The sequence below is a fragment of the Apus apus genome, chromosome 3 (genome assembly GCF_020740795.1).
Source record: "Apus apus isolate bApuApu2 chromosome 3, bApuApu2.pri.cur, whole genome shotgun sequence".
Taxonomy (NCBI): Eukaryota; Metazoa; Chordata; class Aves; order Apodiformes; family Apodidae; genus Apus; species Apus apus.
The window spans coordinates 56,243,683-56,260,586 of NC_067284.1; the positions used below are offsets into that span (position 1 = coordinate 56,243,683).

The following is a 16,904-nucleotide window of genomic DNA, read 5'->3' on the forward strand; positions in this document are numbered from 1 at the left end:
TTTCCAGTCTGTTTTTTTTAAATTGTCTTCTTGAAAGATGCCCATCAGTTCCAGCCACTTCTTGCCCTCTGTGGCCAGGCTCTGGGGGGCCACAAAGCTCTTTTGGATCAGTTAAAGCTCCCAGTGTGGTTCCCAGGCTACTTCCAGCTTTTCCCTGTTGCAGCCACTGCTTGCTGTCCCTTGCTAACAAACTTCCCTCACTTCCTGCAGCTCCCTTCTGACAATGTTCAATGTGACTGGTGGATTTCTCTGGTGCTCTCCCAGCAGCCTTTGAGAATCTTGCAGTCACTGCCCTAGAGTGACTCTTCAGTGATAATGGTGTGGTGTAGATATCCACAGGGCTAAGCTGAAGATGCTGTTCCTCCCAGGTCTGGAGGCAACAGCAGCCAGGGAGCAGGTATCTGGCTGGGAACCCTGGCTGTGTGCCCTCCTCCTTCCATTTTGTCTCTGGTCATGGCTGCATCCACATGTGAACCCTGGCATCCTGGTTCCAGCATCATGTTTTAGAGAAGCATCTAAGTATCTGCTCTTGCTCTGGTTGCTTGTTTTTATGAGCCTTGTTAAAGCAGCTCTTTACTGCCTCCCACATGAACATTGGGGTTTTTATGATTCCAGCCCAGGGATGAATAATCTTGTCTTTAGCCCTACTGCTTTGTAGCTCCCTTCAGTACCTCTCTTCTGCCTCTGTCATGGGGGTATCTTTGTGTTCACCCCCTGGGTGTTTCCATGGACAGAGACCCATTGCTCCATCCCTAGAGACTGCAAAAGACTGATACTGACAGCTGACACTTCTGTGTGCAGTAGGAAAGATCTATGTTTCTATGTTGGCTTTCCTTCTTATGCTTCACTGGGCACTCCACTCAGCTTGAGCTGCAAGACCTCCTTTCCTTTTTGTTGCTCTGACTGTTTTGTTTCCCCACTGTTTCAGCCCCTTGTGGAGACTGCTGGATTTTTGTGTACTAGGAGAATGATGCCACAGCCAAATTCTTTAGCTTTTTGCATTTCTCTAAACCAGAGCTCTGCTCCCCTCACATGGGCTCTCTGCCTGCCTGCATATACCAGCCCACGCTCACTGCAGGACACGTGAGCTGAACCTGGATGCTGGTTCAGTGTCTCTATTTGCCATGGACACTACAAGTGGGATTCGTGTTCCTGGTGCCGCCCAAAATGCCTCAGGGCATCAGATACAACATAGGACTTCTGGCCACTCTGTCAGGAGTAGGAGGTGAGGTGAGCTGCACTTCTCCTGACACCCTGTGACTGTGACTAGTACTTGTCCTGTCACTCAGGTCGATGCCTGGTTTTGCTCTTAGCCCACCTCCAGAGATGTGAGCATCTTTCAAAACACCGTATGCTTACAAAATGGAAATAAATTATAAAAACCTTAAATCGGTTAGAAACAAGCTCAGAGTTTCATGCAGTAAGCTCTCAGGCTAAAAGCATTTGCAGAAAGGGATGTCCGCCTAGGTAAGGGAAACCTGGTGCCTCGACTGGCCTAGTTTATACGCACACAACCTGCTGGCTGTGCCCAGCCCAGCTCTATCAGCGTCCTGCGGAGCTGGGGCTCCCCAGCACCCCGCAGACGGGCACAGCTGGGTGCCAGCTCACAGAGGTGCGTGCGTTTCTTTGCCTGCTCCACCAGTGGGAGTCCTGGTCCCTCCAGATGGGCAGCCAGCGGGCAGAACCTTTGCCAGCCCAGGCTTCCCCGGGCGCCCCAGGTTTTCCTGGGACCTTTCCTGGGCTGCGGTAGGGAGCACCCAGGGCTCTGTGGGGTCGGAGGAGGTGCTGGGCAGGAGGCTGGCTGGCAGGCGGGGAGGGCGGTGTGCAGGATGCGGCCCCAGGGAGGGGGCAAGGGGCGGCTGCAGCCCCGGGGCTGTCGCGGGGAGGAGGGCAGCGGGGGGCGGCGGCGGTGCCAGGCGCTCCGGTGAGGCGGGGGCCGCCGCAGTCCCCGCCCGTCCGCCGGGAGGGGCCAAGAGCCGCCGCAGAGCTGTCGCCGGGGCCCGCCGGGCGATGCCGTGCCGGGCCCGGGGCCGCCGCCGGGGCCCCGTCGCCACCGCCGCGCTGCCCGGGGAGCCGTCCGAGGTAAGCGCGGCCCGGGTGGGGGGCGGCCGGGCCGGGCCGGGCCCCCTCTTCGAGCCCCCAAGGGCAGCGGGCAGCGCCTGCCCTCCCCTCCTGGCTGCCCCGGCCGGTGCGGGCTGCCGCCCCTCCGCGGGGTTGGGGGCCGGGGGCGTCCGTGTGCCCCTCGGCACCGCAGGGGATGCAGCCGCGGTGGGTCGCGCTTTGCCGTGGCGGGGGGCAGGGTGTGGGGTGGCCCCGCTCTGCCCCCGGGGCAGCGAGGGGGCTGCCAGGCCCCGTGCAGCGGGCGGGGCGGCCTGCGGGGGCTGCGGGAGGCCGTGGGGTGGAAGGCGGGAGAGACCCCACAGCCACCTGTTCCCCCACCCCCTCCAGCATCTCCTCTCTCTCCCTCTGAGGCACCCGTGTCTGGCAGGTTTATGCTTCACTTCCTCCCTCAGCGTCCCAGGGTGCTCCTGGGTCCAGGGATGCAGGACAGCGCAGGATGCCTGCTCCCTCAGCCAGAAAGCAGGAGCTCGGGTAGCTTGATCCCAGGGCCCAGTGCTGTCAGCACCAAAAGCATCGGTTACCTGTAACCACGTGGCCTCCATCCTGCTCCTCAGCACTTGCTCCGTGGTCAAGTGCCACCAGCACGCTGCCCACCAGGTGAGCAGGATGGTGTCCCAGGGCCCCTGCATGGCCCAGGTGTGGCTGAGCAGGCTCTGTTAGCAGCCATGGTGCAGCAGTGTGCAGTCAACGGGCCAGCTTCATTCTCCTTTAAGCCTGGCTCCCCTCCAGAGCAGCTGCTGAGCTATGCCCAGCGAGGCCCTGGCCCTCTCCTCCCTCCATCTCTGGCAGCAGCTGCCTGCAGCTGTGGGCAGCCAATGAGAGTCAGCCTGACAGCTCCAGTGCTGCCCAGGGCAGGCAGGGTGCTTTTGGGGACCATGCTTTGCTCTGCCCCAGCTTGGGAAAGCTGAGCATCCAGCTGAAATTGAGGGCCTGTTGCAGAGCTCCTTGCATTTTGGAGCTGTAGGCTGATGCTGCTTTTCCATGCTTTTGGTTTATCATGCTGGAGCTGGATGGGCATGGGCAAACAACTGTAGGCAGAGCTCTTAGCAAGTGAGAGGCTGAATGAAGGAAACTCAAGATGTTGGGCTGATTTCTTCCCTCCCCACAGGACAGCCAGCCTAAAAATAATCCTTTGCCTCATGCTGTGCATGAAAATGAGCCTAAAAAGAGGGTAGTCCTGGATCACAGCAGTCAAGGGCCTGCTTGGGTTAAAAGCATAGTTAGTCTTGTGTGCCTTGGAATGTGTCAGGGGAGAATATAACCAGTGCTACTGACAGGGAAGTCCCGTGGAAAAATAAGGCATATATCCTTCACAGTGACACAGACTAACCAGTGTGATGAACTACTGGAAGGGGCAGTAGCAGCCTAAGTGCTTGAAGGCTGTCCCATATTCCCATGTGCATCCTAGGAGATGGATTTCAACCATGTGCCACCTGGCCAGGAGTCTCAGGAGCACTTTTGCTAGGAATCTGTGGGTTTGGAACAAACCAGGCACACAGCATGGGAGTCTATGAACCCTCACGTCTTCTTTCAGCCATCAGCAGTTGTTTGGGAGGGATGGGAGCAGAAGGTTGCCCAAGGGTGTGTATGGGGAATCCCAGCAACTCCCTGATGGCCCTGCCTGTTCCTCTGCAGGATGGTTCCCCCACCACCTGTCAGCAAGCCCCATGTGTGCATCTCCACTGTGCTCATCATGACCAGCCTTGTCCTCATGGATGCCTACCTGGTGGAGCAGAGCCAGGGATCCAGGAAGCTGGGCATCTCCATCATGGTGGCAGTGGGTGACATGTGCTTCCTGCTGGTGCTGCGCTACATGGCCATGTGGGTCGGAGCAGAGGTAAAGACAGCTAAGCGGGGCTATGCCATGATCCTCTGGTTCCTCTACGTCTTTGTTCTGGAGATCAAAGTCTACTTTGTATACCAGAACTATAAAGCTGACCGAAAAAGCCTGGATCTCATAGCCCGCAAAGCGCTGACCTTGCTGCTGTCCATCTGCATCCCAGCCCTCTACGTGTTGTTGGTGGCCACAGAGCACATGGAGTATGTCAGGACATTCAAGAAGAAAGAAGATCTCCGCAACCGCCTCTTCTGGGTCATTGTGGACATGCTGGATGTGCTGGACATCCAGGCCAACCTGTGGGAGCCCCAGAAGAAGGGGCTGCCACTTTGGGCTGAGGGCATCATGTTCTTCTACTGCTATATCTTGCTCCTGGTCCTCCCTTGCGTGTCCCTCTGTGAGATCAGCATGCAAGGGATCAGCATCATGCCGCACCGCATGATGCTGTACCCCATGCTGAGCATGTTAACTGTCAACATCACCACCATCTTCATTCGAGGCAGCAACATGGTCTTCTTCCGGGATGCCCGGGTCTCCAGCATCTTCATGGGCAAGAACATGCTGGCCATTGGGCTGAAGGTCTGTATGTTTGTGCAGTACCAGCGGCACCAGAACCACGCACCCCTGGGGCTGGACCTGGCCCTGCAGCACAGCACCCAGGCCCAGCCCTCCTCAGGACTGCACAAGTCCCGGAACCAGCCTGCCTGTCTTGAGAAGCTAGCCCAGGACAACACATGATAAGTCAGCAGGAGCCAGACTGGGCACCACCATGCCTGGCTGAACCTGCAAACATGAGGTGGGCTGCTGAGCTCCTCACCTGGACAAAGACAATGATCTGACTCTCTCCCTCCCTGAGCAAAGCTGCTGTGGTCCCCAGGGGTCGCATGGTAAGGGCCCCCCTGTAGCTGCCTCCATAAGGCTGCAGAGCAGTTTGGGACCTTGGCACCCCACCGAGATGGGCAGCAGAGTGGAGGAGGCCAGGCTTGCCTACCACACGCTGTATCTTACGGAGCCCGGGCAGCCTGAGCCTGTGCAGGGCTTCCCCCATCAGTGCTCCCCATGCAGCACTGCCTGATGGCCAGCCAGGGCTCGGGCCAGAGGGCTGCAGAGGGACACTGCAGGTCACCCGCTCCACTGTTGGGGGCCCTGGCTCCAGCTCAGTGCTTGGCAGCCACCTCCTCCCCAGCTGCATAAGCCAGGGTCCCTATGCTGGAGGAGCTAGGCAAGGGCCTCCCCCTGCCAGTCAGCCCTCTCAGCCAGCTGCAGGCACGGGGGGCTCAGAGGGGTTGACTCATTTTTTGTATCTCCCACTTTGCAATAAAAAGCCTGAGCCCTGCAGCCTCCTCATGTGTGTGTCCCTGCTGGGAGGCGGGTCGCCCCAGCTCCTGTGGGCACCTGGTCCCTTGCAAGCCTGGATGTCCAGCTGCAGAGCACATCTGGGGTGGGGGGCTTGCTCAGTGACCACCCAGGCCTGGGGAGACCATTCCAGGCACCTGCCTGGGTCTGAAGCCATTCCTCCTGGCCAACAGTTAGGAGAGTCAGGTCCTTATGAGAGTCTGGTGGGTTCTCAGGGTGTCACTGGGGAGGTATGTGTGGAGGCTTTGTCAGCCAACACTGCCTGTGCAACTAGCTGTAGTTACATCAATTAGTGCCAGCCCAATGGCTGCCTTCCCCAAGAACACCCGGAGCAAGTCCCCACACTTCACCTGGAGGGACATCAGAGCTAGCCTGGCAGATGACCTGTCAGGGCAGCATTAGAATCATAGAATGGTTTGGATTGGAAGGGACCTTAAAGATCATCTAGTTCCAACCCCCCCTGCATGGGCAGGGACACCTCCCACTAGATCAGGTTTCTTAAGGCCCCATCCAACCTGATGTGAAGACCTCTAGGGAGGGGGCATCCACAACCTCCTTGGGCAACCTGTTTCAGCATCTCACCTACCCTCACAGGAAAGAACTTTTTCCTAATGTCCAACATAGAATTAGAAACAGGAGGAAAATAACTTCCTGAGGCTAGGATGCCTAGGAGGCTAGAAAGCTCTCTGAAGATTCTGAAAGCATCTCCTCCCATGAGCTGTTGCTGCCATGCTTCTGCCTGCCCCAACATCCAGTGCAACAAGCCTGGCTAAGCTGGGCAATGTTCCAAGGCTTCCCTTGCTGCTAGGTACTTGCCCCAGGAGCTGGCAAGGACAGGTAGGTCAGCAGACCTGCTCCTTGCTGCTAATATGCTGAGCAGAAGCAGGCAAGATGCCTGGAAGGATGTCCCCCTTACAAGCAGGCACACAGGACTCTGCAGGAAGTAGCCATCTGGCTCCAGATGGGAAAGCGGGACCACTTTGGGGGTGCACCGGGTTTGCTCCCTGCTTGGCAGGATCTACCAGCAGCTGGGGATTAGGACACATGGACCAAGGAACGCAAGGCCCTGGCAGCAGTGACAGCAGTGAGCCATCTCCAGCCTGGCCAGGCCCCGCCTTCTATTCTAGCTTTAAAGTACAGCAGGGTATTTGATCTGCTTTGACTTAAAAATGGAGAGCATAGAACAGCAGACCAATGCCACAAAGGGACCAGGATAATCCTAGGCTTTGGTGCTGACACACCTCTCCCAAGATAACTCTCCTCTGAAGACACAAAGATGCAGCAGGCTCTGCATTCCACATGAGGCAGGGAGGAGGAAGAAGCCCAGCACAGTCCAAAGCAATAAGCCACATGCAGGTTAAAAGCAGCTGAGGATTTCCATGTAATCTGCAGCCAAACTAGCACATCCCATCTCTACTGCCTTCCCCCAGTAACACCAAAACCTGTCACCAGAGTTGAACTCACATCACCCACAGGAACAGCAGTGGAGGCAGATGCTTCAGCTACTCCCTCAGGTGGGTGTGATGCAGTTGGAGAGAGGCATTAACTCCTTTAAGTTCAAACACTTTTGACTGTAACAATACCAACACTGGGAATAAAGGAAAACTGAGGTATTTCATACAGAATCAGTATCTGCCCATGCAGAGGGGTGGATCATCTCTCCTTTACTCAGCACTTTTGAGACTACATCCAGATATTTCATACAGGCTGGGCACCCAAAAGAAAGATGCTGGTTCTCTGGGCTGACTTCAATTGAGGATGTTAAAATTGTCAGAGGCTGGAGCACTGCAAGGAAAGGAAGGGAACAGGGTTTATTCACCCTCAGGAACAGAAAGCTCTGGGGAGACCTAAAAGGATCCCTTTCCCACACATCCCCCAAACCTATAACAAGGCTACTGAGAGGACCGAGACAGGCACTTCACTGAGAACAAGAAAATGATTATGGACTAAAACCCAATTTTAGGTTTCCTGGCATGTTTCCTGGAGGAGGGGGAAAAAAAAAGTTTAATCTTGAGAACTTGAAGCAAAGGAGCAGAGGTGATGGCATCTTGGACAGTCCCACACCCAACTGAAGAAGCACTGGGCAACCTGATTTGAAGTCAGTGCTAGTCCTGCTCTGTGCAGATGTTGAACTCCCACCTGAGGGCCTTTCCCACCTCAGCTGGTGTCTGGTAAGACCTGGAGTAGAGCCAGCAATGCAGGGTAGGGCTTGTGCTCTCCTGACTAGAGGAAGAGATGAGCAGGTGCAAGGACAGACACAGCTGTCTGCACACACCATGTGCATCTGCATGGCAGACTTGTCACCACACAGACATGATGTAAACCACAAGTGAAGAGGACATTTCAACTGAAAAGCAGATACTTGGAAGAGGAATAGCCACCTTCCAGGCCTGGCAAGGACAGAGTAAGACCCGGTGCCAGACAACAGTATGCCTGCAGTCACGAGTTCTTCTGTGAGGGCAGACGGCGCTTGTCTTTGATGGCATTCCTCTTCCTCTTCTTGCTCAGGAAGCTCTCCAGCTTTCCACTCCTCTTCAGCTCTGCATACTTCTCAGCTAGCTCCAATTTCCGCTTCTCAGCTGCAGAGAAGAGGGGGGCAAGGTTTTAAACTGAAGCCCAAATAAACTCTACAGATGAGCCCCCTCTCACCTCCCTGGCTCCAGGCCTGGCTTGTCCCTCAAGTACCAGCACTAGAACAATCCCTCCACAGCTCTGTGGAATATTATGGACAACTGACTTCCTGTGCTTGAAGTCCTGTCAGCAGTACTCCCCTCTAGGTCTTCCTGCAGCATGTTCACAGTGAGTACTTACATTTCTTTAGGAAGAAGGGTTTCTTTCCTTGCTTGGCCAATTCCCTCTGTTGTCTTTTCAAAGACAGCTCCCTCTCCCTCAACTTCTGCTGGTTTTTCTGTGCCTGTTCTTGCTGTGTCTGTACAGAAAAGATAGCCTGTGTCAGCAAATGTCTAGGCAGACCTCAGGTTGCACATCATCTCTTCTTATGCATTGTCTCACAGGAGAGGAGAAGCTGCACTGAACTCACCATTCGGTTTAGGAGTTGCTGGAGTTTCTCCTTCTGCTCCATGTTCCGGCACTTTTTCAGCTGCTTCTGAATCATCTGAAGAAGAGAGTAGAAAGCTGCATGACTGCCTGCCACCTCCACTGTGAAAGGCCTTTGTGGAAGCTGTCCCTGCCAAGCAAAGTTCTTCTAGTCAAGGACAGGCACACAGGATCACCTCCTTCTCCTGCTTCTTGATGCTGTCCAGGAAGCTGTACGTCTTCATAAATATTTCAGGCTTATACTCTCCAGACAGGTCATCAAATCGAGGGTCTCTGTGGACCTGAAGGCAGGGAAGGCAAAGGTAAGAGCTGTGGCCAGGATTACCCTGTTAACAGCCTGCTTACTCCTCTTCCATGGATCAGATCTTGCCTTTTTTTTTTTTTTTTTCCTAGCAATATTATGCATTCACCATTGAAAATACCTACAGTTGGAAAAGACTGAATCTGATAATCAAGGTGGCAGTCCCTCACAAAATCACACCTGCATCCAGTCTGTGAAGTAACAGGCAATTTTCATATGCAAGTTTACCTCCCAGGGAGTAGACAATTCAGGAACAGCAGCATGACTGCTGCCTCCAACCACCTGCAACTCCCAGACCAAGAGCTGGCTGAACATGTGTTGTCAAGGTGATGGATCTGGGAACTCAAATCTATCTAGATTTCCACAGATTAGCTGAGTCGGGTCATATAAAAAAAATAAAGAGACAAAATGAGATCTCTAACTCTGGAAATTAACATAAGATGATCCAGCAATGATAAGTCATGTTCACATTAGAAGCTAGATGGACCCTTGAACTTTCAATGTGATTAGAATTGAACAATGACCATAGCTTGCAGTGCAGTTGTCATCGCTGGCAGCCACGACATCTTCTAGAAACATTTAGGTCCCAAATGTTCAAGTTACTCCTCAAGCTGTGCACTCTGCAGGGCAGTACATTATACAGAGAGCAACTGCTCCTGCACCGGTCTCATGCTCTCCTGAGCTAGCACTACCTGCACTCACCAGAGAGTGGTCAAGGCCCTATCCTCCAGGAACAGCCTGTGTCATCCTCAGCAGTCCCATTACCATGTCGGTGCTCTATTCGCATCACTAAGGGAAACCAGCTCCTGAGCTGGGGAGGGGGAACACCCACCTTCTTTTTAACAGAGACAACCTGTCGCAGAAAAGGTACAGGCTTCTTGGCAGACAACTCCAATGGCCTGAAAAAGAGGAAAATGTACTTAAGAGGAGCAGAGAAGAGGATGAGGCCCAGGCTAACATATCAGGAGGTTAGCCAGACCATCAGGAGAACATTATTGCATAGTGTTGAAACAGCAGACTCTCCCACTCAATCCTCACCATGATAGCTACAGAGAACAAAAAGGTGACTTGGTCAAGAGCCACACAAGGCTATTACAACAAAATGATCTATAAGTGCATGGTTAAAACAATCCTACAGAAAACTTGATATAGCACTGTTGTATCAAGTGAAAAACCACCACCTGCATCAGTAAATGCACCAAACTCAATTATCCCTCTTCCTCTCCATGTTTTCATTCATCATGCAGCAACCCTCTTCTATTCCTGGCCCACCAACTCATCCACTCTTGACTAATACTTACACTGAAAGGGGAGTCCAAAGTTGGGAATTTCTGCCCTGGCAGTTACAAAGACAGACCAATTTTACAGTGGTCAGTGAGAAAGTGTATCATAGCACAAGTAAAGAACAGGTCAGAGCCCAGGAGTAAGGGCCATACAGCTTATGGTATATATCCCAAAAGAAACTTCATAGTGAATCAGGACCACGGTGACAACCAATCCAGTGAACAAGTTATAGAATCATAGAATCATTCAGGCTGGAGAATCCAGTCCAACTTTTAACCTAGCTGTACTAACCTAGGTTTACCAGCCCACTAATAAACCAGGTTCCTAAGCACCGTATCTAAGTGGTTTTTTAAGCGCATTCAGGGAGGGTGATTCAACCACTTTCCTGGGCAGCTCGTTCCAGTTCTTAATAACTCTTTCTGTAGTTTTTCCTAACATTGAACCCAAACCTCGCCTGGTGTAACCTGAAGCCATTTCCTCTTGTCCTACTGCTATTTACTAGTGAGAAGGGACCAACCCCCCTTGCTACAACCTTCTTTCAGGTATTTGTAGAGAGCTATAAGGTCTCCCCTCAGGCTCCTCTTCTTCAGACTAAACAGCCCCAGTTCCCTCAGCCACTCCTCTTAAGTTTTGTTTTCCAGACCCTTCACCAGCTTTGCTGCCCTTCCCTGGGCTTACTCCAGCACCTCAATGTCTTCCCTGTATTAAGAGGCCCAGAACTGAACACAGTACCCAAGGTGCAGCCTCACCAGTGCTGAGTACAGGGGGATGATCACCTCTCTACTCCAGCTGGCCACACTATTTCTGATACAAGCCAGGATGCCACTGGCCTTCTTGGCCACCTGGGCACACTGCTGGCTCATATTCAGCCACTTATCAGTCAGAACTCCCAGGTCCCTTTCTGCAGGGCAGCTTTCCAGCCACTCTTCCCCAAGCCTGTACTGTTGCATGGGATTGTTGTGGCCCAAGTTCTTGCCTTTAGAGCTTGATACTTTAGGTGTAAAAGGGGGACAGTATAAGGTGGGAGAACAGGGTATTACTCTCCCCATATTACTTGGGTGCTGTGTCCTGTGATTTGTCAGTACATCGGGTAACTTATCACAAACATGAAAAGAATGGTGAACCACCCACTGAGAGTACCCACAGTATGAGTATTATATCCCCATTCAGTAACACTGGGGTGGGAACATAAACAACCCTACAGGCACAAGAGAGTTTTTCAAATCCCACTTAGGACAGTGTTCAGTGTATTTTCATGCCTGCAGATGCAGCTACAACCTTGTACAATGCTCTCCAGTCAGCTTTATATAGCATTGCTGAAACTAGCTCAGGTCTAGTGAATTTCCCTGAAGTCCTTTTTTTAAGAAGCTCACTTCCATTAAGAAAAAAAAAAAAAAAAAAAAAAAAAAAAAAGAGAGAAACAGCATGTAGGATTTACAGTGAAGCATCACTTAAAGGATTAGGGGAGTGAAATAAAAATAGCATTATGCAAACTGTGTGGGAAAAACAGAGACACTGCATGAAGATGTTGCACTACACAGTATCCCCCAGACTCTAATAAAACTGTTTATGGCAGAAGAAACATGTACCCAGCAGAGATTCAGAAACAGGTTAGGGAATGTCAATGTGACAGAGGAAGCCTGTTCAAATAACTTAGATACAACTCTGAGGACTGAAAACCATCTCACTATTGCAAATAAAAGGTAATGGTATAACAGCTGTGACCAGTGGAGGCCTGTGGAGGACTGTAAAAAGATCTGATAGCATTTGTTCTGTTGAATGTATTTTACAGTAACCACATAAACAGCACCTACAGCATATTCAAATAGGAGATGTAAAGACCACTAAGGATAGGAAAGGTCTGTGACCTTAAGTACTGTAGAGGGGGGTAAAGAAGTGCAACACAGACAAGCCACAGCAGAGACAACGGCAGAAGGATTAATGACTTTTCAGAACAACTGGCTGTCATTGCAATTCCAGCCAGTGGGAGCCAAGCAGAAGATGCTAATAAGCTGGAAGGGGTTTAGGAAACAGTAGGGTAACTATTTCAGGGCCCAGGGGACACAAGTAAATCACTATCATACAGCTTAAGAGAGCAATGTATCATGTCATGGGTTAGAAGTATCTTAATACAGAGGGTGTAAAAGAATTAAATGCCAATTAAGTAACAGGTGCCTGCTGGGAATTTGAACAGGATAGGATATTAAGAGCTCTGAAACAGCAAAAACCATTCCTAAATGAAATACTATGGCAAAAGGCATTGTCATGTAGCACATTAAAGGAGATCTACACCAGCTCCAAAGCAATGGCAATACTGTGAGGAACTCCCAGCATTACTTCTGGAGTGCAGAGAGCAAATGTACACATTTTTCTGATCACAAAAGAACCTCTTTACCCCTTTTTGCTTTGTTGCTGCTTCACTGTGGCTTTGGTAGGTTTTGCAGTTTTCTTCCCACTGGTCATCTGCTTGCACACTCTTGTTCTCATACCACTCTGCACCTGCAGTAGTTCCTCAAAAGACATGTAAGATTCATCTGGAAGAGAGTGCAGGACACACCTGAACCAAACAGCTTCTCAAAGCACTTCCCACCCCCAAATTGCACCAAGAGGGATGTCCTGGAATCTGAGACAGTGACACAAGCAGAGTGGTGCCATACAACTGCACAGAAGAAAGAAGCCACTGCATCTCTCAGCCTTTGACCTCTTTCTCATTAATCACAGCAGTCTTCAGCACGAGAATAGTGTCCCCGTCTCCCCAGTGTGTCTTTGCTTCTTTCTCAGTAGCACACACAAGATCAGTTCAGAGCTTTTACCTGGTACAAAGAGCAGCATGAGCTCTGCACTGGGCTATAATTTGGTCACATTGCAAGTTCTGAGGAGTCCTCACTCCTTCACTTTAGCAGACTCATCTTGTCCCACCACCTTGGAGGACCATCCCCATATCTCTCGCACCATGAGACCGGCCAGAAGGTGCAGGAAAACCATACGGCCTGTCTGTTAAGACACTCTCCCCACTGCACATCTCTGATATCTCTGCTCAAACTGCAACAAAGTGATTCGCAAGGCAGAGCCTCCTCAGCACCTCAGAGGCCTGTAAACTATTGAAATGCAGACATTCAACCTCCACCATCTCGCTACCAATAGGAACAGATTATAGCCTGATGTGCTGTAGGAAGAAAAAAACTCCACAACTCTAATAAGCAGTTTCATATTCCAGCCCTGCCTTGAGCTCCCCACAGTGTTATTTGCACCTTGTGTTTGATAAAATATTCCTTGTCCCCCCTGACTGTCGACTAAAAGACCAACAAGAAACAGCAAAACCAGTTCTACCCAAAGTGCTGGTGAATGTGCAAGGTATTCTTCTGGAATTTTCTGTTGCTAGATTTTCTTTAATATGTCTCAGCGTCAGTATTATCAACAATTATTTCCGAAGTTACACCTCTGGGTGTTCAGGACCAGCAATCATAAAACATTTCTTAAGGCAGCACTTGAATATGCTTGTTCTGTTTTCTGGATGATGGTAGATGCAAGAAGGAAGAGCAGGGTTTGCACTGCCTCCCTTCTGAAGGAGGAAGTCTTAGCAAGCACCACCTGGGTGGCATTTGCCTGCTCAACACCTCTGAGCAGCACTAGGCAGGTGGTCTTTCTGAAACTTTGCAGTACACTATGGATTTGGCACAAAACACTCTAACTGTGGCCTAGCAAAAGCCACCATATCCTGCCTGTGGCGGGCTGACCCTTGGTGGACACCAGGTGCCTGAAACAGCTACTCTTATCACTCCCCTCAGCTGGACAGAGGGGAGAAGATATAACAAAAGGTTTGTGGGTCAAGGTAAGGACAGGGAGAGATCACTCACGAATTACAACACAGCAAAGCAGACTTGATGTGGGGAAAATTGATTTATTACCAATCCAATCAGAGGAAGATAATGAGAAATAAAACCCAAATCTTAAAGCACCTTCCCCCCACCCCTCCCTTTTTCCTGGGCCCAGCTCCACTTCTGATTTCTCTTCCTCCTCTCCCCCAGCAGTGCAGGGAAATGGGGAATGGGGGTTGTGGTCAGTTCATCACACGTTGTCTCTGCCACTCACTCTCTTCTCTTGCTCCAGTGTGGGGACCCTCCCACAGAAGACAGTCCTCTACAAACTTCTCCAACACAAGTCCTTCCCACAGGCTGCAGTTCTTCATGAACTGCTCTAGCATGGGTGCCTTCCAAAGGGTGCAGCCCTTCAGGGACAGACTGCTCCAGCAGTGTCACAAGTCCTGCCAGCAAACCTGCTTCAGGGTGGGCTCCTCTCTTTACAGGTCCACAGCTTCTGCCAGGAGCTTGCTCCAACACAGTCTTCCCATGGGGTCACAGCCTCCTTTGGGGATCCACCTGCTCCATCCCATCCAGCCTGGGGTCCTCCACAGGCTGCAGATAGATATCTGCTCTACCATGGGCTTCCATGGGTTGCAGGGGGACAGCCTACCTCACCATGGGAAGGAATCTCTGCTGTGATGCCTGGAGCACCTCCTCCCCCTCCCCTTCGCCACAGACTTGTGTAGCATTCCCACTACCAAAACCTTGCCACACAAACCAAAATACACTGCCCCGTGACACAAGTTTTCTGCATACTCTGCCCAAATCTGCTGTCAAATACAGAAAGCAACATGACGTTAGTCACACTGGCTCAGAGCACAGATTCGTCATTCCAGTCACCCTCATCTCAGCAATAAACTAGACTTTCTGCTTCAGAATCTACTCACACCATCCAGAAAACATGAGCATATCCAAGCACTGCCTCAATAAATGTTGTCTTTCTGCTTCTTCTGAATACCAAGGAACCCTGCTGTGACAACACTGGTGAGTGAGGACAGTTAAGGGAACATCATTTACCCAGTTTGCCCAGCACTCCTTCACTGCACTGCTTCCCCCAAAACACCCTTCTCACTTATCTTACTGCAGTCTCCTGTCCTCTCTTGCTCGGGCTCCCACAAACACCCTTTCCCTCTGTCTTCTTAGGGTTGACAGCACTGTCAGTCTTTCTGACCTCCCTCACAACCTCCATCTGTGCCAGTGTCTCTCTTGTGCACTCCTGCCTGCCCAGAGCATGAAACCACCTTCAGCCCAAAGAACTGTTCAGGTGAGAGCCAAGTGCCAAGCAGCTCAGCAATTTAAAGTAATCACACTGTTGGGGTTCACAGGAAACCCAAGTTTTTCTTCAGAAAACCAATGAATTCTAGGACTTGACCAAGAGCATCTGCCACCACACTGTCCAAATTCAGTGCAGGTAGCTTCAGAATGCTGCACTATGCGAAAAATCTGTGCTAATGACACAAATCACAGGGATACAGAGCAATTAATCAGTATATAGGGAAATATTTGAGTATCACTGGATACTCAAAACGTTACAGGACAGACAAGCAAAAGACCCTGAACAACAACAGTCCAAAAGGCAAAGAAAGCATTAAAGTAGAGCAAGAATTACATGGAAGCTGCTCTAACAATTTCACAAAGGCAGATAAGAAACCATCACTTGCACTACAATACTCCATTTGGCTTCAAATCCAAATACTGTTAAAACAGCAAAGGCTTACAAGATGTCAGTTGAAAACACAATAAAGACACTATCTAAAAAGATGTGACATTTAGTAAAGGACTAGAAAATACATATGGTATAAATCAGACAAAGCGAAGGCATGCAGAGCTTCCACTGAGAAAACATTTCAATACAGATATGGGACACTGGACAAGACTTGACAACCCAAAACCTAATGGGGGAAGTGCTTTCCACACAGTAGCATCAGTCCATGAAATACATCCTACCACCTATTTGTAGGGACTGAATTAGCCACTGACATGGATTACAAAAATCATGTGACATCAGCACAAGAAAAGAAGCCTGTTTTGGGGCAGAAGTGAACAGTCCCAGAGACAAACTTAGTGCTGGACTCAAATAAAGCTGCTTCTGTTCCAGAAACAAGATTACAGAGGGCCCAGACAGGAGGTAAAAGCAAAACTACTGTTTCCATTCACACCCAGCTGTGCACATTCCCTCACAATTGCCTTCAAGGGCCTTATTTATCGGAGACAGCTTTCGTTCTCACCTTGACCATTTTAAAGACAAGGAAATGACGCTGTGCGTGCTGCTGCGGATGCCAACAACTACCGCAACACGCTGAGCCCGAGCACCCCCGCCACTGCCACAGCTGTGACTGCCCGGCCCCCCCCGTGGGCCCTGCCCGGCTCCCCCCGTGGGCACCTGCCCCGCCGGGACCTTCCAAGCCACTGCACATCTAAATTCGCACAGAGCAACTGTCCTTCGCGAGACGTAAGGGATCTCCACGCAGGGCGAAGGCGACTTGGGATGAATGGAAAGAGGCCCCTGCAAGGTTTTGTCCCGGGGCTCTCAAACTGCTCCGGCCGGAACCCTGCGCTTCACCCCGAGCTCGTCCCCTGCGCAAGGCGCGGAGAGCGGGAGCACGAAGGAGCCGGAGCGGCCCCCGCCCCCGCCCCAGCCCCAGCCGGTCCGTCACCCACCGACGGGGCTGCCCCGACGCCCCGGCAGAGGCGCTGCCGCCCGCGCCCCGCCCCGCCCGGAGCCCCGCGCCGACGGCGCTGCCCGCACCCCGCCACGGGGCGGCTCCCGCTCCGGGCCCGCGGGGCCGCGCGGCCCTCACCTCTCTCGCCACATTCCTCCTCCCTGCCCTCCGCCCCCGGGGAGCTGTCGCTGTCGCCGTCGTCGCTGCTGCCGCTGCCGGAGCTCTCGCCCCCCGCTGCCTCCGGCCCCCCGAGGGGCTGCCCCGCGGCCTCCCGCGCGCTCCGGCGCAGCGCCCGCCCTACCGCCTCCTCCTCCTCCTCCTCCGCGGCGGCGGCGGCTGCTGCTGCTCTTCCTCGTCCCGCCGCCCGGCCCCCCGGGCCCCCCCGAAGCCGCCGCATGTCCCGCCCGCTCCCGGTGCCGGCG

General features: G+C 52.1%; 2 protein-coding genes across 2 annotated transcripts; one reads left to right on the top strand and one right to left on the bottom strand.

Moving 5' to 3' along the window:
* The first annotated feature begins 1,997 nt into the window (after positions 1 to 1,997).
* LOC127382658 (transmembrane protein 121-like) lies at positions 1,998 to 5,251 on the top strand. The gene is made up of 2 exons (XM_051614571.1): positions 1,998 to 2,082; positions 3,757 to 5,251. The coding sequence occupies exon 2, from the start codon at positions 3,758 to 3,760 to the stop codon at positions 4,694 to 4,696; it is 939 nt and encodes a 312-aa protein (XP_051470531.1). The 5' UTR covers positions 1,998 to 2,082; position 3,757; the 3' UTR covers positions 4,697 to 5,251.
* A 1,712-nt stretch (positions 5,252 to 6,963) lies between these two features.
* On the bottom strand, positions 6,964 to 16,879 carry RRP36 (ribosomal RNA processing 36). The gene is made up of 7 exons (XM_051615019.1): positions 16,621 to 16,879; positions 12,352 to 12,490; positions 9,505 to 9,571; positions 8,548 to 8,652; positions 8,355 to 8,429; positions 8,126 to 8,243; positions 6,964 to 7,893 (listed from the first exon to the last, which is right to left on the bottom strand). The coding sequence occupies exons 1-7, from the start codon at positions 16,877 to 16,879 to the stop codon at positions 7,754 to 7,756; spliced, it is 903 nt and encodes a 300-aa protein (XP_051470979.1). The 3' UTR covers positions 6,964 to 7,753.
* Between the last annotated feature and the right edge of the window lie 25 nt (positions 16,880 to 16,904).